Source organism: Centrocercus urophasianus, unplaced genomic scaffold, assembly GCF_019232065.1.
Source record: "Centrocercus urophasianus isolate 14NV4802_14NV808 unplaced genomic scaffold, USGS_Curo_1.0 seq_23, whole genome shotgun sequence".
Lineage (NCBI taxonomy): Eukaryota > Metazoa > Chordata > Aves > Galliformes > Phasianidae > Centrocercus > Centrocercus urophasianus.
Window position 1 is genome coordinate 12,091,874 of NW_024884789.1, and position 19,744 is coordinate 12,111,617.

General features: G+C 45.4%; 1 protein-coding gene across 1 annotated transcript in view; it reads right to left on the reverse strand.

Annotated features, from left to right (window-relative positions):
• Positions 1-10,287, reverse strand: part of PRTG (protogenin) — an 80,448-nt gene extending 70,161 nt beyond the window's left edge. The window contains exons 1-2 of the mRNA XM_042824542.1: positions 10,218-10,287; positions 9,168-9,470 (exon numbers count right to left, since the gene is read on the reverse strand). Coding sequence (XP_042680476.1) covers positions 9,168-9,470; positions 10,218-10,287 — 373 coding nt within the window. The remainder of the gene's footprint in view (positions 1-9,167; positions 9,471-10,217) is intronic.
• Positions 10,288-19,744: the final 9,457 nt, after the last annotated feature.

Below are 19,744 nucleotides of genomic sequence, written 5' to 3' on the forward strand. Positions count from 1 at the left end.
TTTTGTTTTTTATGTTTTCTGGGTTTTTTGTGTGTTTTTTTTTATTATTATTTTATTTTTGTATAAAGCCATCACTGTGTTTATGTTATACAAGATCAAATGACATGACTCAGTTTTTTCATGTACACACTCATTAGTTTAAACCAATGTCCAGATTCAGAGACAGGAAGAAATATCCCATGTGAAAACACTGAAGTTGTATTCGTTTTCTAATACCGTTTCTGAAGATCACCTGACAAATTGCCATCAAAATTAACTCCCTACAATGACAGAGATTTGGGATATGAACAGCACAAGTAGCATTCTTGTGCCCTCATGCCCTTTCTCTGTATTAACAGTCTTAGTCAAGGACAGGTTTCCAGAAGGAACAGAGTGCATCCCATGTTCCACACCACATCCTTATCTCTAAATTACAGAGAGCTGGATTTGCTGAACTATTCAGGTAAGGAATTGGTTGGATGTTCACAACCAGAGAGTTGCTGCCAATGGCTCTATGTCCAGATGGGGGCCAGTTACAAGAGATGTCCCCCCAGGGTCCTTACTGGGACTCGTGCTCCTCAGCATCTCTATCAGTGACATAGACAGTGAGATCAAGTGCACTCCCAGCAAGTTTGCTGGTGACAACAAGCTGATTGATGCAGCTGACACAGTAGAATGGAGGGATGCCATCCAGAGTGATCTGGACACTCTTGAAAAGCAGGCACAAGAAAACCTAGTGAGGAGCTGCACTTGGTCAAGGCAATCCCAGATATGAATACAGACTGAGAAAGCAACTCATTGAAGCAGCCCTGCCCAGAAGGACGTGGGGGTCCTGGTGGATGAAAATCTGGATACGATCCAGCAGTGTGCGCTTGCAGCCTACAAGGCCAACTGCATCCTGGGCTGCACCAAAAGAGAAGTGTCCAGCAGGGAGAGAGAGGTGATTGTCCCCCACAACTCTGCCCTTGTGAGGCCCCACCTGGAGGAAAGCATCCAAGCCTGGGGCACCCGGCACAGGATGCATGCAGAGTTGCTGGAGTGGATCCAGAAGAGAGCTACAAAGATGATCAGAGGACTGCCTGTCCTCTGTCCTGTGAAAAAAGGATGAGGGAATGGGGCTTGTTTGGCCTGGAGAAGAGAAGGCTCTGGGGAGACCTCACTGTGGCTTTGCAGTACTTGAAGGGAGTTTACAAGCAGGAGGGGAAATGGCTTTTTACATGGTCTGATAGGGCCAGGAAAAAGGGAGGAATGGCTTTAAATAAAAAGAGGAGAGATTTAGGTTAGATGTTAGGAAGAAATTCATTATTATTCAGAGGGTGGTAAGGCATACAAACAGGCTGCTCAGAGAAGATATGGGTGCCCCATCCCTGAAGTGTTCAAGGCCAAATTGGATGGGATCCTGGGCAGCCTGATCTAGTAGCTGGCAACCCCATTCATGTCAGGTGGGTTGGAACTAGATGATCTCTAAGGTCCCCTTATCCTAAGCCATTCTATGTTTCTGTAAGCCCCATCAGCATCCATTCCCACAACTCCTGTAAACTACACTTACTAAGGTTTCTACCTATTTTTTATTTCCACATTAAGCATTCTTGGTTCTCAGATTTGCTGCCAACTTCTTAATCAGCATATCACTCATTCCATTTATTTCATATTCCAGAAGTCTTTCCTCAAAACACTGTACACAAGCAGAAGCAACTATATAAGGTCATTTTCAAACATTGTAAAGGAATATGTGCGTGTTCCTACTTACTGGTCAGAAGAGGAAATAAGTTTATACAACTGTAAACCCAAGAACTAAGGCTCCCAAAGACTGAACTGTTCCACTCCTTGCCAAGTTTCTCCTTCCCCAGTACTTAAATCACTCATCCCTTGTAATCCTCCCAGAGATGGTAAAATATCCCAGTACTTCGTTACTTTTGCCTCAAATTAATGATTAAATACTAGTAACAGTTTTGGATAGAAAGCTTTTTATCAGCACTCATAACTTTCATAACATATTCATTCTCACTATTTCACCTCTGGTCTCATTCTGGTGTTCTGATATGAACAATATGCTACAATGAAACGCCCGAGCCAGAAGTGAACGTAACTTCTTCAGCCACTTAGCAGCTGGAAAATGCACTGAGCTTTCTCATCAGCCAAATTCCAACAGGAGTTTTAAAAGCTCCTCAGTGTAACAGGGGCACAGACAAAAAAACTGTACCTTGTCATTGGAGGGGTTATGGTAATGAGAAGAATCTAAGTGAGCTTCCCAAGCACAAATCAGACCTGCGTGCACCTGGGATCAGGTGGGAATGATGCCTAGGTGCTTTTTGCCTGAACTGCAGATGCACTGATCTATCAGAAACCTCCTCTCAGAAGCCCAACAGGCAATTGAGAAACGAGTATTTTGGAACAGAGCCTTGACATGATGATTATGTTATCCAGAAGTCACTGTGGTTTTTGGTGTTTTTTTGGTTGGTTTTTGTTTGTTTGTTTGTTTTTGCCTTTGCAAATGTTCACACTGATGGAACAGAGCAAAGATTTCCCTTCCCTGAGAAGACCAAATTCTATTGCATTGAAAAAAATTAACCAGAATTACTGTTGAGAGATATGAAACTTCAAGTAAAAATACACACAAACATCTGCCTGGTAGTACTTATTTACATTTCCCTGTAATACATAAGGAAATCCATCTCCCTCCAAATCTTTTTACATACAGAGTAAACAACAGAAGAGAAGGTTGTAACTTCATTACACAAACCGCAGCCAAACCAGTGGTTTCATAACCATCTCCTTTCTACATCTGCTGTATCTCTATCTGCAAAAAAGTAACAATTTTATCCATTAAAAAAAAAAAAAAGTTTTACTACAGATGTAGGAAGACTACCAATGGATTTCTAACTGCCCAGCACAAACAATTCACTTTGATTTTTTTCTCCTCTAATTCAATTGCTGAGACAATCAACTTAAAAATGTAGGCTGCTTAAAAGCTAAGTAGAGGTTGACCCTGGTAACTAATGTTGACCATACAACCCACACTTGCTCAACAAAATGTGGAGATTTGACATTGCTGATTACTTTTTCACTTAGGTGGTGATTACCAGTTATAAAGACTGGAAGTAATCAATCCCAATTTAACAGCTGGGCCTATTGATGGAACAAAAGAAAAAAAACCCACAATGCAAAACTAAACAAAAGATAATGTTCACAATTTTGGATGTAAGATGTAGAAAAATATGGAATTATGAGGAAAACACCCAAAAACAAAACACAAATTTGTGCAACCGTGGAGATGACCGTATTTCTGTAGGAAAATGCTCAGTAACTTCTAAATTCTTCCTCCAAGATTCTCTTTTGTCATTGTCTTAAGTTGTTCCCCACCATCAATAGCCACAGCTGTTAAATTGTGAGGACGTGACAAGTCTCCAGGCAAACAACTGCTCAGAGTGAGATCCTTTTCTTGAGGATAATCAGAGCTGGCTGACAAAAAGGGGCCTTACTGAATGCCCTTTCAACAATTTCTACACCAAGAAATGCAGAGAGAGAAGGAGGGGGAAGAAAGGGGTGTCAGGGAAGAGCACCACACTGCAAGAGCAGAACAGCATCTTTTGCTGCACTAGGAAAGTAGAAAAGAAATCTCAATACTTCACAACACCATCACACGTAAGAATCACACCTCTAGTCATAGCTCTGAGCAACTTCCCAGAAGTACCATGCCACATAGTACCGTGTTTCCATTTAACGTTTCTCAGACAGGAGAAGGTTTTATTAGCTACAGAGCCCACCATCAGTAAGACCAAACAATCCTTTAAAAATCAAGTTGGTAAAAAACATTAGACATTATAAAGTGCAACTGATAAAAGCCAGTAAGAAAAAAAAAAACAAAAACAAACAAACAAAAACCATAAAAGCTCTGGTCGTATAAGCTCAGAAGAAAAGCAAGAGCACAAAATGGCTCAATTTGACATCATGTTTGACAAATTTGAAGCTAAAGTGTTGAGAAATCCCTTGAAAATCATAATTCTCTAGTGACATGGTAGTGGAAACAAACATTGTGCATATGTGTTAAGCAGACATTCATATTTCTTTAGTCTGGCAATGATATAAAAAAGCCCATGCTTTAGTCTGAGGAAGACTCTTAAGATGTGCAGACCAGTTACTGATAGAAGAACAGGTAAAGAAAGCAGAAAGGTAAGCAGTGGTCATGTCTTAAAGGAAGCTGACATTTCCTGCCGTAAATTTGTTTTAGAAGTTCAGCTCAAAAGATGTTTGAGAGAGTTCTGCAGGAAAATTCTTAAAGGAAAAGTGTTAGAAAGGAAAACATTTGTCTTTTTTTTTTTTTTTTTTTAAATTTCTTCATTGTATTTCAATTAAAGAACAAAAATCTTACTATTCTTCCTTACTGTCAACAATCAACACTTCAACTGAGACATTAAACATCTTCCTCCTGCCTTAAATACTGGAATTAAACACACTCAGGAACAGCCACATTCACCCTCAGCTTAGGAAGCAAGGTTCTCTTCCCAGGACACTCAAATCAATTAATCAAAACAACAGCTATAAGGCAGCATTTGTAAAAACCAAAACTAAAAGCTTCCTCAAACTGCCTGCAACCATGCTAGTCCTATAGCATTAAGACTTGCTATCTCTTTCAATGCAAGGCCATTCCCTACTCCAGCCATTTGCCACTTCACCTCTGTGAGAAAACACTGGTGCTCTTCTGCCCCCACCCGCACTGCAGAACTTTCTTTCTCTGCCCATTACTAATTAACATCATTAAACATACCTGCGAGCTGCACAAAAATTTGGAGGATACATCAAATGACACAAAATAAAGTTCATATTGTGTTAGACCACAGCTACTAACCCCCTTATCTCAGGTAAAAAACTAAACTAACTTTAAAAAATTAGCAGCAGAAAGGTTGTTATCATTTCTGCCTATGTGAACACTTTACAAAGGCCACAGTTTGATGAACACTTATTTCTGTGGCTATCTAATTTTCAGTAGACCTTCTCTGCATCAAGCCTTTCCACCTCTACATCACTCCTCTCAGTTACACCAATACAACTATGCAAGTGGCTCCATCACAAACCACATCAGGGAACTCATCTGAGTTTTTAAAACCATCTTTTATTTCAATTCTATTATTTTAACCCTCACCAGTTCCTGTGCTGTTAGCCACACATGTAGCTGTGCCCACACAAGGAAGGGCACAATGCAGAAGTGAGAACAAGCAGCTGGAACAAGCATGGTTTACTGCTAAGAAAGCATGATTGCCGCAGTAGAGGATAAGGCTCAGTGGGAGGCACTCTTAAGTAATCAAATATTTAAAAGCAGAGCAAGAGATGTAGGATGTAAAAATATAAACATTGCCAATTATTGACACTGCAATGGGACCAGAAGTCACATCGCTGCCCCAGCAGGTAAGCAAAAGCACAAACTCTCCACAAAGTAGTCTGCTCTGTGCACCAGGCCAAATACTTCACAAACTGTAAAATAACCTAGGAATATTCCTCGCAGCTGTATATATTCCGTCCATCCAAGACTCCAATTCTCACTTGTTGTGAAAAGGAAATAAACAAGCATCCTGTCCAGCTTCTACTCAAAGCCTGTGTTACTAACTTCAAAACATGATTCCTCCTCCTCCATTTTTCTTAGTGTTATCTTACTAGATGTCTGTACTTCAGACAGTCTTCGTCAACTGAGGTTAAACTTTTATTCATAATTCACAGTGCAGAAATACAGAAATCTCACTTCATTTTCAGCTGATTCAAAGTTGAACTGAAAGTGCTTGGGCTTTATCCACATTCCTTTTATATTCTAGCCAGAGAGAGCTCTCCCAGTCGCTGTGGCTGCAATAAGATGAATTTTGAGCGAGTCATCTACTCTTCAATGTTAGCGCTTCACCCCCACATGGAGCCTCACCAAGAGCTACACAGGAACCTCCCTCTCTCCCCCCTGAGTCAATCAACCGGCTTTGGAAACAACTGCCAGCATGTACTGAAACGAATATTTATTTTTACCTAAGCGATACCTCAGCTCCACAGCTTCCCTCAAAAGAGTAGGGGGATCTTACCGAAAAAAAAAAAAAAAAAAAAAAAAAAAAAAAAAAAAAAAAAAACCCAAATTAGTCAAATTCTTTTGTGCATGGATGAACAACAGGAAAGCAAAGCCTTGGGGCCTCTGGGGAGGAACCCTGTCCCTGCAGACCTACTCTGATGTGCTCAGGAGATAAGGCTCCATAGTGACACTTAAGGAAAGGCCTGCTCACATTTGAATTTCTGCATTCCTCAAGAACAATTCATGGCAATCACTAACTTTGCAGAGGAGCTACATGAAAGCACTGGCCAATGAATGAGGGTCATCTGCTCTTTATCACAAGGGTAAACCTCATCCTGGCCAGTTTCTAACCTTTTAACCCTGTGAATTCTTAATTTGCACATGAATAATGGAATTCTTGCCAAGAGTGCAACCTTCAGCTTCCAGTTCCTAACTTTAGAAACCAAGATCTGATCTCCTTGTGTGTTCAAATCTTAAACTCTTGGACAGATTAAAGTTATTGGTTTCCAAATGCAACACTAAACATTACAATTCTGAAGCAAAAGATAAGCTTACTGGGAAAAGCTCTGACCAAGCAGAGTAAAAGAACATCCTCGCACCCTGCTGCTACCACAGACTAAAGACAGCATTTGCTTTTTTCCTCCGAAGAAAGAATGCCCATTTAATGCCTATTCTCCACCTGTTTAGTATGTACGGTTCCTTCCATACCCTGACCACGAGGCAATTTGCTTTCGAAGCAACTCAGAACTGCCTGGGAACACATTTACAAGTCCAAAAAATCCCCCACAAGACTTCAAAATTCATTCACTTGAGACCTCTACAAAGTACAGCCAAGACACGGCAGCCAGCAGAACCACTGTAAAAATGAGACATAAAACTAACTTTGCACGTGCTTTCTGGACTTCAAAGATATCAATGGTAATTACACCAATCACTGCTTTATTGGTAGTTGACAGTAAAGATATGACATTCTGCAATGGAGCAGACTGGAATATGACCAAAAGGAACAAACTGCTGCGCATAGGATGATTTCACTTTTGATCACTAGTTAACCACTTCAAGTCAGTAACACCTACTGGATCATTAGGGATCCACCATCTCTTCAGCTTTTCTCCACCAGCCATAAGCATTCAAAAAAAAAAAAAAAAAAAAAAAAAAGGAAACCTTTTGACACAGCCTCAGAGGAAAGGGAAAAAGATGCTACAAGAGTATTACCGTGATACACAAATGCATGCAATGCTCCATACTGCTCCAGAAGTTCTGAGATCAAGAACACAGTGCGTAACCTACAACTTCTCAGACTTAAAACGATGCTAATTTTTCCTCAGTCTCAGAGACATAATCCATCATTTACTGCTTTGTTTTATACTTACAATATGAGATTCTTAGCCTCTTAAGAACAGCTTTCTTCAGCCTTTTTATTAATGGTGCTGACTCCCTTAAAGCTAATGATGTGAATGTAAACACCAACGATATCAATACTTAATTTTTCGCCATTTAATCAAAAGCACGGAGTCCATTAATCCTATTAATAAGATACCATGATACAAAGTAATAAATAGCCAGTTTTCAAAAATTTACAGTTCACAGCCTCTTGCAGCATGGCAAATTCATAACTTACTTGGAGCCATCTGCTTTTCAGGCTGATTTTCCACTGCCCAAAGCTCTGGCTCACTGAAGAAGGTATTTCACACCTTCCTCTGATACCTTACTGTTAAGTTTTTGTAATTCGTTCAGAAGTAAAAAATACAGATGTTAAGAAAAGCCTGAATGTTAACATGAGTTAACATGACTATCATGTACCAACTATATTAACTAATTTCAGATTGAATTTGATAAACTTGTAATTTTCAAGTAACACGTAGTTTCCACAAAGGTATCAGTGCCATGGTTTAGTGCAACTTGCCACTAAGAACAGGGTTGAAGAGGTCAAAGGAAGCCTTTTCCTATTAAATTAAGTTCATCAGTTAAGTTCTATTAGTGAGGGAACATGAGAAGACTATATAAACTGTGTACTCTCTGTGTTACACTTTCTCTGAAATGATTCCAGCCTACTGGCAAAGCTCTGCACTGTCATGGGAAAGGCATAGCATTCATTCTGCAGCACACATCTCTTGTTCAATACATTAAAAGATGGTAGGGAAACGGAGGCCAACACGCACTCAGGGTCAGACTGTTAGGGCTGTAATAGCACTAACATGCGACTATTCCTCTCACCATTCATCCAGCATAAGGGCCTGGAGTGCCCTACAGTCATGACTCTTGCTTCCCTAATGGCACAGCATAACAGGCCCTTAGCATTGATCCCAGAGGACCCTGCAGTATCTCCAGATGGGACAGTACCTGTGTCTGCTTGGCTGAACGTACACAGCATATCACAGAACCATTGAAGTTGGAAAAGACCTCCAAGATCATCTAGTCCAACTGTCCGCCTACCAATAATGTCTGCTAACCCATATAGGTAACACATCTCCATGGCTCCTGAACACCACCAGGGACAGTGACTCCACCATCTCCCAGGGCAGCCTGTGCCAATACCTGACCACACTTTTGGAGAAGTTTATGTCCAACCTGAACCTCCTCAAGTGCAACTTGAGGCCATTCCCTTTTATCTTATCTATTGGAACAGTAAGGACCTAGTAATTCAGTCTTCACCGAGGTCTTGAAAACCATCCTGCTCCCTCCCATCTCAAAGACAGGCAACTCTATTATCATTCTGCTCTGGCCCCAGGATATCCCCAAGATTGCTCAGCACAACATCAAATTATCAGACTAGGAAAACAAAAAAGATTAGATTTGTAGATAACTGCGGAAAAAGCTTCACGAATGGCACCTGACAAACAAGACCCAGAATTTTTGTAGCAGGTTGCCCGCATGCCAGCGAAGCTCTGCACTGCAGCTTGCACACACACAAGGCACCAAACCCATGAGACCCCCCGTGGGGTTGTGTCTCCCTAACCACACCAGGGACTGGACAGGGCCATGACAAGTTTTGTTCATAATATTTACACATTTAAAAAGAAACAAACCTGCAGGATTTGTCTCTTCAAGCACACAAACATCAAAGCAGTAAGTCACTTTGCACTGTTGAGGAGCTTTAGCCACAGACTCGGGAGCAGGTTAACAAACAAGAGCTGGCACTTACTTGCTAGTGTAAGGTGACTTTTTTGACTGAGAATGGCTCCATACTTGTTCAGAGCCAAGCACTGGTAAAATCCTTCATCAGACTGCTCTCCTTTCCTTCCTTCCACCTCACTGATGTATAAAGAGCCATTGGATAAGGTGTAGATCCTTTCATTTTCAGACACTTTGCCTCCGTTTTTCAACCACGTAATAGTTACAGGAGCTTCCCCACGGGCCTGGCAGTCTAACACCACCGCATCCTTCCTGGAGGCAGTCACATCTTGAGGCTCTCTCACAAAGAACAGTTCGCTAAAGCACCACACTCCTGAGGGAGAGAGAAAGACGTCGGCTGTAGGGATGGAGCGCACTGCGAGCTGGGAGCAGCAGGCACAGCACGAGGTGCAACTTAACTTGCTATTAACGACTGCAAGGAGTTCGGGCCCCCGCAGCCGCACCCCAGAACTCTCGGGGAAATCGGCGCTAAGGGCTTTGGGTCGCGTGAAGCCGTCGGGCTCCGCAACGCCCCGACAGCTCAACGCGCCCACAGCCGCGCTCGGCGCTCACCACGCGGGATTCGCCTCACAGCCCCGCCGCGCCCTATCGCAGGGGCTGCCGCACAGGTGTCGGCTTCGTTTTGCCGGTACGGCTCCGGGCAGCGAGCTCGCTAATTTTACAAGCCTGTCAAATGAGCTGGAGCGGGGCGAGTCGTAAAAGGTTAATTTTACAAGAACTCTTTGGCGGAACCCTCTCGAGCTGATCGCCGGCCCCCGAGGGCCTCTCGCCCGCAGCCCTTCGCGCACCCCCGGGGCCGCGAGCGCGTGGCAGCCCACAGACTCGCGCCCCGCGGCCCACGAGCGCCTCCTGCCGGGGGGGCGCCGCCCGCCGCCCCGCACCGCCCGCCCCGTCGTGGCGCGGCGCGAACAAAGCGGGGCCGCGCTCGCGCTCTCCCTCGCGCTCCGTCTCTCTCCCGCTCCCGGTGCCGCGCGGGCGCCGATGTCGGATAAATAAAACCACGTGCGGCCGCGCGGAGCGGAGCGGACAATGGGGCGGCGGCGGGCGCGTGCGGACTCACCTGGCATCGGGAGGAGCAGCGCCCCGAGCAGCGCCCGGAGCAGCGCCATGCAGCGGGACGCGGCTGGCATGCCCCGCCGGCCGCCGCGAGAGAGCGGTCAGCGGCCGAGGGGAGGAGACTGGGGGCGGACGGAGCGGCCCCGGCGCGCCCGTCCCGGCCCTACTCTCCGCATCCCGTCTCCATTGGCCTTCGGGGAGGAGAGGGGCGAGGGGCAGGGCCGGGCGGCCGGGGGGAGGGCCGGGCTGGACGGGGCGGGCTACGGCGGACAATGCCCCCGGGGCGGGGAAGGCTCGGCCGGGCGGGGGGCAGGAGCCGGCCCGCTCACGAGCGGCCATAGAAGGAACGGGGAGGGGGGGGGGGGAGAGCTGGCGCCATCTGGGCCTCTTCCAGCGACCCCCAACCCACCGAGCCCCGCGGCCGGCGCTCTGCACTAGCCGTGCCTTGGGGCGATCCACCCCGCCCGGAGCCCTCCGAAGCCGGGCCGGCGTCATTTGCAAGTGGGCCGGGTGCGCGTGCGGCTCCGTGCCCGGCGGGCGGCGACTCCTGCGATGCCCGGTGCAGGTGCGGTGCCGCCCGGTTCGGCAGAGCGGGCACGCGGCCCGGGAGCCCCAGCCCAGGCTGATTGCAGGCACCCGACGGCTGTCATCAAACCAAACGCTGTTGGTAGCGTTTAAGCTCTCGGCTTCACCCGTGATCTTACCCCACGCTGGCAGCTGATTTGGAAATGGGGACTCTAAGCTCTTTTTTGTCTGTTCAGAGTTATCGTTTCTAAAGTCACCCCGTATGGAAGGCATCCTCTTACTCAGCAGATTTGCCCCCTGTTTGCATTCATTGTGAGAGCTGCTGACGGCAGGGACAGGCAGTTTGTACTGCTGTTTGTACTGCTTTGTGTTCCTGCCAGCGCTGCAAAGCTCCCGGGAGCCGGCAGCCAAACCCTGTCCCGCTGCTGCATCATCACGGGGCCACGGCCTCAGCTCCTGACTCTACTAAAAGCCCCTCATGGAACGGCAGGGCTGCACAAATAGAGTGCAAGCCGTAGCTCACCTCCATCCCCTTTCTTACTCGTCAAAAATACCTGAGCAGATGGTTTCAGCTTCTCTGATCTTGGCATGAGTATTCAGGAAAGGTAATTAGGAAATACAGGTTTTGCATGCAAATCACAGCTACCCAAGAGGTGTCCAGGCAGTTTCACACTCACTTTGCACAGCAGAATGGCACATCCATCATTTTGGTGTCCAAATAAGAGAAGATACAGCATCAGGACCCACTTGGTCCTTTTGAAACTTCCTCAGTGTTTTACTTTATCCAGTCACAAAAAAGTATGAACTAGAAAAAAAATAAAAACCATTTATTGGAGCTCAAAAATAACCTGAATTGCTTGTAAATAAGTTCAGCATTGCCTGGTGAGCTCACACCTGTCTACAGCTCATTCCATTACTTGTACTTTCTCCTACTCAACTTGAATTCAAGATTTGCTGGAAAACAAACACAATGACGGGGAAGTTTGAGGTCTGCAGGTCCACAGTTGCCCTCCCAGCATCTGCAGGGCACCCCATGACTCACTCTGCTGCTGCATCGCTGTTGTGCTCAGCACTGCACTGGGTTCAGGGAGAGCAAATAACACTGGGGTAAATAGGTAAAAAAGGGTTTCAGTTGTAGTCACAGCAACAAAAACATTCAATGTATTTTTATCTGCAATTTCCTCTTCTGACACTGTCTTAAATTAGGTATCTTTGAACTGTGTTGGATTCACCTCACAATTTGGGGCGGTTCCTCGGAAGTTGATGAGCACTGTGCACAGCACGATGGCCCAGAAGCTCCTCATAGCACAGTTGGAGTAAGGAACTGTGCACAACTACTGGGGTGTCAAATGGAACACTTCCAAAGAAAGCTAATAAAACATGAAAATGGAACTTAATATTTTTGCAATTCTTCTCACTCAATTTAAATAAATGATATTAAGAACAATTCCACTGCCAAGGCATTTAAGGTTGCATAAGAGTAAACAGTCAATACAGTCAATGTTTTTGAGACAGTCTGATGAAGGCCCAGGAGTACCACACGTTTATGCTGTGATACAAAAGCACAGTCCTTTTCAGTGTGCAACTACCAAATATTTATCAGCGGGCTTCATTTTCCGTATGGATTTCCCATTAGGGCAGATGTAATCTGAGACGCGGTTCTGATCTGTTCCGAGGTGATGTATTGCTTCCAGCCATCACCCCTGCACGTCCTTCCCGAGCAGCAGAGCAGTGCCCCCAGGCAGGGGGTCAGGGCCCCGTGGAAAACTTTTCGGCCGGGCCCAGGGGCACCACTCGCAGCAGGGCTGAGTGGGACCCCCCAGCAGACACCGACCCAAAGTGAATACACAGGAATGGAGTGCCATGGGTGCTTAGCATCATAGTTTGAAGCAAAAGAATCACTGCAGTGCAGTACTCCCGGCTCAGAGCACAGTCCCACTCTGCTGGGCAGGGATCATCCAGCCACTGGCCCTCGGTCAGGGCAGGCTCTGGCCCCAGTAGGCAACGGGGCAAATATGCTCTCTGGAAGGAAGCGGAGGGAGAGCCCTGTCCCCACTCATGGGTGGTTCACATTTGCTGCACTGTCTGTGCTCACTGCCGGGTCCTGCTGCTGCGCTGACTCTGCTTTGCTGTCTCCCTGGACTGTGCTGTGCCAGCAGGAGGTTCTGGCTCATGAGATCAAATGCAGCATTTGTTTGAAATGGATCAGCAAAGAATAGTGCGTCCCTTCAGAGCACTCGTCTTGCCTGTGTCTGGGCAGCTGGAAGCAACGCCAATATTTCCATTTTCGTATTTCTCTTGAGCGAACCAGATAAATTCCATACTAGAATAAAGCAGTGCTGTAACCAGATCAGCACACACTCTCCCTCCCTCATTTGTCAGATGTTTTTATCTTAACACATTTTCCAGTAATTAATTGCCTTAGAGATGGTGCAGACTTGAGATAACATATCTAAATTCATATTTTGCCACTGGCTGAGCCACAGTTTAAAGGCACTGCCAGCCACACTTTGTCAAATCCACCACGTTAGTAAGTATGGAGCCAGTAAACATAATTACCTCCTCAGCTAACAGCCTCGCAGAATTGTTATCTTGAGAAAGGCGCAATGACAGTCCACAGGGTACAAGATAATGCCAGCCAACACAAACAAATCCATGCCTACTTTGCTCCTTGCTCCAGGGCAGCAGTTTTTCTCCTCTCATCAATGCAGAATTTCTCACTTGTCTCGATTTTTATTTTTGGTGAATGTGTGAAATTATGAAAAACCTTCCTAATTTTGTGGTTCTTTCCAGGTCCATATATGCTCTCCCTCCGATTTTTGTGTCTGTAAGTGAGATGCACGCATCTTTCAAAGCAATAATACCTTGTAGTAATTCAGCAGTGACCTCCTCAATGTCTTCAGACCTCAGTAGTAAGAGTTCTCTTTAAAGGTTGCTCTCAACAGCTGGAATAACAGCATGCAGCTTGTGGATTACCTGACTTACCTTACGCTGCACTTCACCCTCAGCCTCAGCCCTGATGAGCACAGTTTATACATTTCCTAAAAATAAAGATTTTAAAAATCAGACTGACATGAACTGATCCAGCTCAAGTCTTTGTTCCAGTGTTCTGTGCATGTAGCTGCTGAATGGGCTGAAGATGCAAAGTCCAGATTCTTTTTTCATGTTAAGAGCCAACAAAGAGAGACAGGGACTTTCTGACAGTCAGTGAAGTCTCATGACCATGATGCTTATAGGCTTTGTCTGAAGTGCTGCCAGCATCTCTAGGATGAAAGCAAACAGGCAGAACTCTTCACTGAGATGGCATGTAACAATCTCAGGGAAAGGAAATAAACTGAAAATTCACCTGGAAATGGGTTTTTCCTTGGTGAACTCCCCGTTTTCAAGACCTCAGCAGCCACAGCAAGGCACAGATCCGGGCTAAGGGTGAGAATATTATTTCCTTCCAGGTTGGAGCAAGTTTTTTTTGTGGTTTTAAACCATTTACATTGCTTGCAGTTTGAACCAGATAGAAGCTCACAATTACCATGGTCAGTTTTGCACTGAGCAGTTCAGCTCAGTTTTCATTTCAGTTCAGAAACCTGAGAAGAAGGAATAGCACAGTGTTGGCTGTATCATACTGGTGCCCTGGTAAAAGCCATCAAAGCAGCACTGTTTCGCCTGGACACAACACCCAAGCTGCAGCCCAAATCTCATTTTAAACTAACATCCCAACACCAAAGCCATCAAAACTGCTGGCCCCATTGATCCCAGCCTGCATATTTAACCCTTCCCTACTGCCACATCCTGGCTTGCCCCATGGCTATAGCCACAGGCACCCAGAACAGAGGATGGCACAGCCACCTTGGTACAGCTGCCACTATATATGGAACCGCAGACATCTCTCTCAGAGCAGCCTGAGAGCAGCAGTAATTGCCAGAGCCTTTTTAACTGCAGGAGAATTACAGCAATTTGCACTGTCTCAGCCCTGCCTACAGCTGGTCAAGCCTTCAAATCCAGCTGATGGCAGCCACATCTGCAGTGCTGCTGGTGCAGCGTTACTCCCTTCTGCTTACAGAAACTCCTTCCCACTTTACAGTTCTTGCTCTGAATGTTTTTGATCTGGTGTCACCAGAGGCAAGCTTGGCCACTTGCTTGTTGCTCATGCCAAACTCCTGATCCTATTACAACTGTATTCACAGATTTACAATATGTTAAGCCAGCTCCATTAAGACTCACCATACAAATGTTTGCTTTTGGCACATTTGGTCACTTAGTGGTTTTTTGCTTCATTCCAAACCCAGTACAGTTACCATCTCAGCTGCCTTCTCAAAGGAGATTCACTCCTTCCCAGAGCAGATGGGCAAACACACCTTGGGCTGAGCCCTTGGGATGCTAATGAACTTTCTCTCCAGGGAGCCTTCCTGTACAGGAAAAGCACACCTCATCGACAAAGGGATTTTAACACAGATCTCATACGGTTTAAACCAACAAACACCAAAGTGGAAGAAATCCATTTATTTGCTACATTAGGTTTTTTTCTTTCTTTCTTTCTTTTTTTTTTTCTTCCAGCCACCATCTCCAATACTGATCTGCTGGCCCAAGTCAGGGGTTACGCCTTAGCCATGTTGCTTCATGGTGCCCAGGAGGCTGCTCTAGTCACACCAGAGCAAAGATGGTCTCTGCCATGAGTTTAGGGAGGAGATTACCTTGTCTTGATGCTTTTAACACACAACACAGCCACAGCTGCACAGACAGGGTATGAACCTGAAAGTATACCCAAACTCAGGTGTGCTCTTCCCCTTACACATAGTGCAGAGCTCTAACTGCGGGATTCAGGTGTACAGCAGACCTATGCTCTTCTCTCCCAAGCTCCTGTGCCAGGGCCAATGCCACCCTGCCTGCAAGTGAGCTTCTTCAGACACCCGATCTATGAGAAAACTGTTCCTTTTTTTCCCTGGTAGGACTTGTTTCCTCCTGGTTTTACTCCCTCTCATAACATAAAATGAACACAGAATCAGGAAAGATCACACCAGGCTGCTGACGGTTCAGCAATAGCACAGGGCAGCAGCTATAGAGTTGGCGCACTAAAATACATGGAATAACTTTAGCAATGGTTTATGAACATTGCAGGGAAGAACAGGAACAGCCAGCAGGTAGAGAGCTGCCCCATATGCTGCATTAGTAATGCATATATTTTTAATTGGCTCAGAACAGTCCCTTCACTCAACAATTTCTCCAACAAATATAAAGTCAAAATCCTGAAGATACCGAGGTACTGTATGATGACGTTATCTTCTATAAATCAAAATGTTAATACACAGGGTCAACAACATAAGTTTCAGATAGAGAATAAATGGGCAGAAAGAGAATATCTCCTAGGTTACCACTTTCTGTGTTTGAATCTACAAAGGAATCTCTCAAACCTTTGAGAGAGAGGCAGCTTTTTGTCAGCGCCTTTTTCGCTTAGCATGACAACCCACTGTTCTGCAGCTATTTGTTTAGCAACAAGCATGAAATATGGTCTCTTTTCATCCCCGTATAAGTTACCTTCACTCCGCTGTTACAACAGGAAACACGCAAATCATTTGTCTTTTTTCCCTCTCTATGTTTGCAATCAGGAAACAATTACTGGAAATAAAATAAACAAAAAACAAAGCAAGTCAGAGGCCAACTATCAATCACTGTATGTACCTCACTCCAGGTACCTACTCGTTTTTGCTGTGAAAGGCTGCAGCTCTTTTCTTTGTCTTTGCATTCTCAGCTGTCTTTCCTCTTATCTACAATTTATTCCGAGGAACTACTAAAAAGGATTGGAGGAGGCTTCCTGCTGCTCCTGTCCCACTCCATCTCCCACAGACATAAGGGATTGCTGGTCAAGGAGAGGCCACTTGGCCCGCACAGCCTGTGCCCCGCCGGTTTATCTCCCCTCTGCCAGCACAGCTCCCTCAGTGCACTGCCCTGTCACGGGAGAGTGATCGCCTCTCAGGAGTGTGAAGATAAACAGATTGGGAGCCTTCAAGGCATGTTCCCAGCACCTCCTCCCCCTCATGAGCAAGCACTCTCATCCTGTGAGTGCCCCTGTGCATAACTGGGCTCCAGGGATGGAGACCAAGATGTTTGAAGGGCCACATGGAGCTGTGACTTGAAGCAGAATGGCTTCATCAAGAATTCAGGTTGGACCACTAAAGGCAACACCTGGGTGCAAGGAGGGAGTGAGGGGGCAGGGATGAGGAGAGCCAAAAGCTGGGCAGCACAGGGGGTTGTAATTTTGATGCTGAAATTACCACCTCCATCAGCTGCAGCCACAGGCATTTTACCTCAGCTGGGCTGCTGGAATCACTTGGGAGGACATAGGGCTTCCCATTGTTTGGGAAGAGCTTTCTGCACAGCATTGCAGGGGAGCCAAGGGCAGCAGGCAGGGGCTGAGGTACAGGGCCCAATTGGCTCGGGGCTCTGTGTGGCCCTGCCGGTGGGTGGTGAAGGGCAGGAGCATGGGCACACAGGGGGACTCTCCCACAAGAACAGCCACCAACATCAGCCCCTGGGTTGGTGCAATGCTGCACTGGCAAAGTGCCGTGTCTGCACTGGTGGGGGCACAAGGGCTGCTCTGGCCAAGTGAGAAATCAGATGGGAGGGGGAAAACTGAACATATTTTTTGACTGCAGTCAAGTCCCTCATTCAGTTCAGCATATGGCCCGGAGAGCTGTACCTGCCTAGTTACAGAGACCAAGAGAACATCCAGCAGTTAAGGCTGCTGGTTGTAGAACCTGGTTTCAGCTATGCTGTTATCCAATATACCCTGGGACTATGTTTGCTAGAGTCTAAATAACATTCCGCTGTCATTTATGTTCAGATACCTCTGGAAGGTCAAAGTAGCCAAATGTAGGCCCATGGCAGAATTTGCTGCATTGGGCAAATTACACACATACAACATACAGAATCACAGACTCACAGAACTGTCGGGGTTGGAAGGGATCTCTGGAGATCTCTTGTCTAAACCTCCAGCTAAAGCAGGTTTCCTATACAGATTGCACAGGAAAGCATCCACATGGCTTGTGAGTATCTCTGTAGAAGGAGACTCCACAACCTCTCTGGGCAGCCTGTTCCACTGCTCTGTCACCCTCAAAGGAAAGAAGTTTTCCTTCATGTTCCTACGGAACTTCCTGTGTTCCATTTTGTGGCTGTTGCCCTTTCTTCTGTTGCTTGGCACTGTTGAAATAAGCCTGGCTTCATCCACTTGACTCCTGCCCACTAGATATTTATAAGCACTGATAAGATCCCCTCTCTGTTTTCTATTCTCCAGGCTAAACAGTTCCAGGACTCTCAGTCTTTCCTCATAAGGGAGATGCTCCAGGCCCCCTCATCATCCTCATAGCCCTCCACTGCATTCTCTACAGCAGTTGCCTGTCTACACACCATATGTACAACAAAAAGTTGATCCTAAGTAACTAGGAAAAAAGCTGTGTGATGAGTTTCCATCTGAGTGAGTGAAATTGGCCTAATGTGCTCAGCAGAGGAGCAGGCCATGCAAATGCCTGACTAGAAACCCCATCCGGCAGTGCAATAGCATCTCATTCAGCAGAAGCTTTTGCAGCATCTGAAGCACGATTCTGTAGCGTAGAAAGAGATAAGAAAATCCTCAACAGACAGAGCAGCCCAAATCCTCCCCTCGAGGAGGGTACAGAAATTCCTACCAGCTTCAGGAGAGGCAGAAATGCACAGATGCCCTTTGCAAGGTGCCCCAAACAAGCTGCAGCACCCCCAGGGCAGGATGCCCCAAGGCACATGAGCTCTTCCATCTCATTCCATTCTTTCTACAGCTGCAGCCCCACATCGACCAACTGAGCTGTCCAGTTGTTACATTACATAGAACGTCATCAGGATTAATTTCTTCCAACAGGGAGAGATCAGCTGAGCCAGCCTTCACACCTGAGGAGTTAACGACATAACTGGACTTCAAAAAAAAAAAAAAAAGTATTTACACGACTGAAATGTTTGCTTTCCTAATTCCAGTGAAAATTTTCAAATTTCTTCTCTTTTTATTCCATTAGAACAAGTTGTGGACACTTAAATAAGTGAAAATTTGATTTTGGAAGTGCTTACAGTCTTGATGGACTTTGAACTCTCAGCGTAGAACAGTAAAAGTGAATTATTTTGAAGAAGAGAATTTTTAGTTCCACATTAATAGAGCTCAACTATTACTTTGCTTTGGGTGAAGCAGCACCTTTAATTTTCTAGTAGCTAACTTTTAACTACACTAACAGAAGAGCAGCTGCAACATTCCTATTAAGCATGTTGAATTATTTTTACCAATCTGTGAAATATTTAATCAGCAAGGGATATATATATATGACTGCTTACCACTGTTCACACAAGAGGTTGCTTGTAATTACTGGTGTGAAATTCAACATGTGAATGAACGGTTTCCTGGTGGGTTCTTTTTGGTTCAATTCTGTAAGTTGACATAGAAAGTAAGGCACTCATTTAAAATTTTGCATTGTAGCAAACAATGGTAAAGAAAGAACTAATTAGGAATGAAACTATTAAGGATGGACAACTAATTGTTGGGCAGCAATTCATAAAATGGGAGAAGTCATAAATCTGTCAAACACTTCCCTTCACTAGATTTATTACATATCATAACCAGAAAATAATGTGCTATTATTATTCAACATAAAGAAATTACATTTTCAGAAAGTGCAGTTTTGGGCAGAGTCATTTCCAGCTGCACACAGCAACCACCCAGAAACTCAATTACCTGAGCAAGTGAAGAAAGCCGGTTTTCAGGACAAAGGGATGGCATGGCATGGCGAGGGTAACCTCCATTAAAGTGGCATAGTTCGTCATATCTGACAACTCACTGAAGAAAGTTATCACTAGTTAAGGGCCTGACCCTGCATTCCTTAAGCAGACAAAAATCCCTTTGAAGTCAGTGAAGCGCCCTGCTCAGATAACTGTATCAGGGTTTGGTAATTAATGAAAACTTTTAATTTCTTAAGTAGATTATAAAAGCCTTTCCGCCCC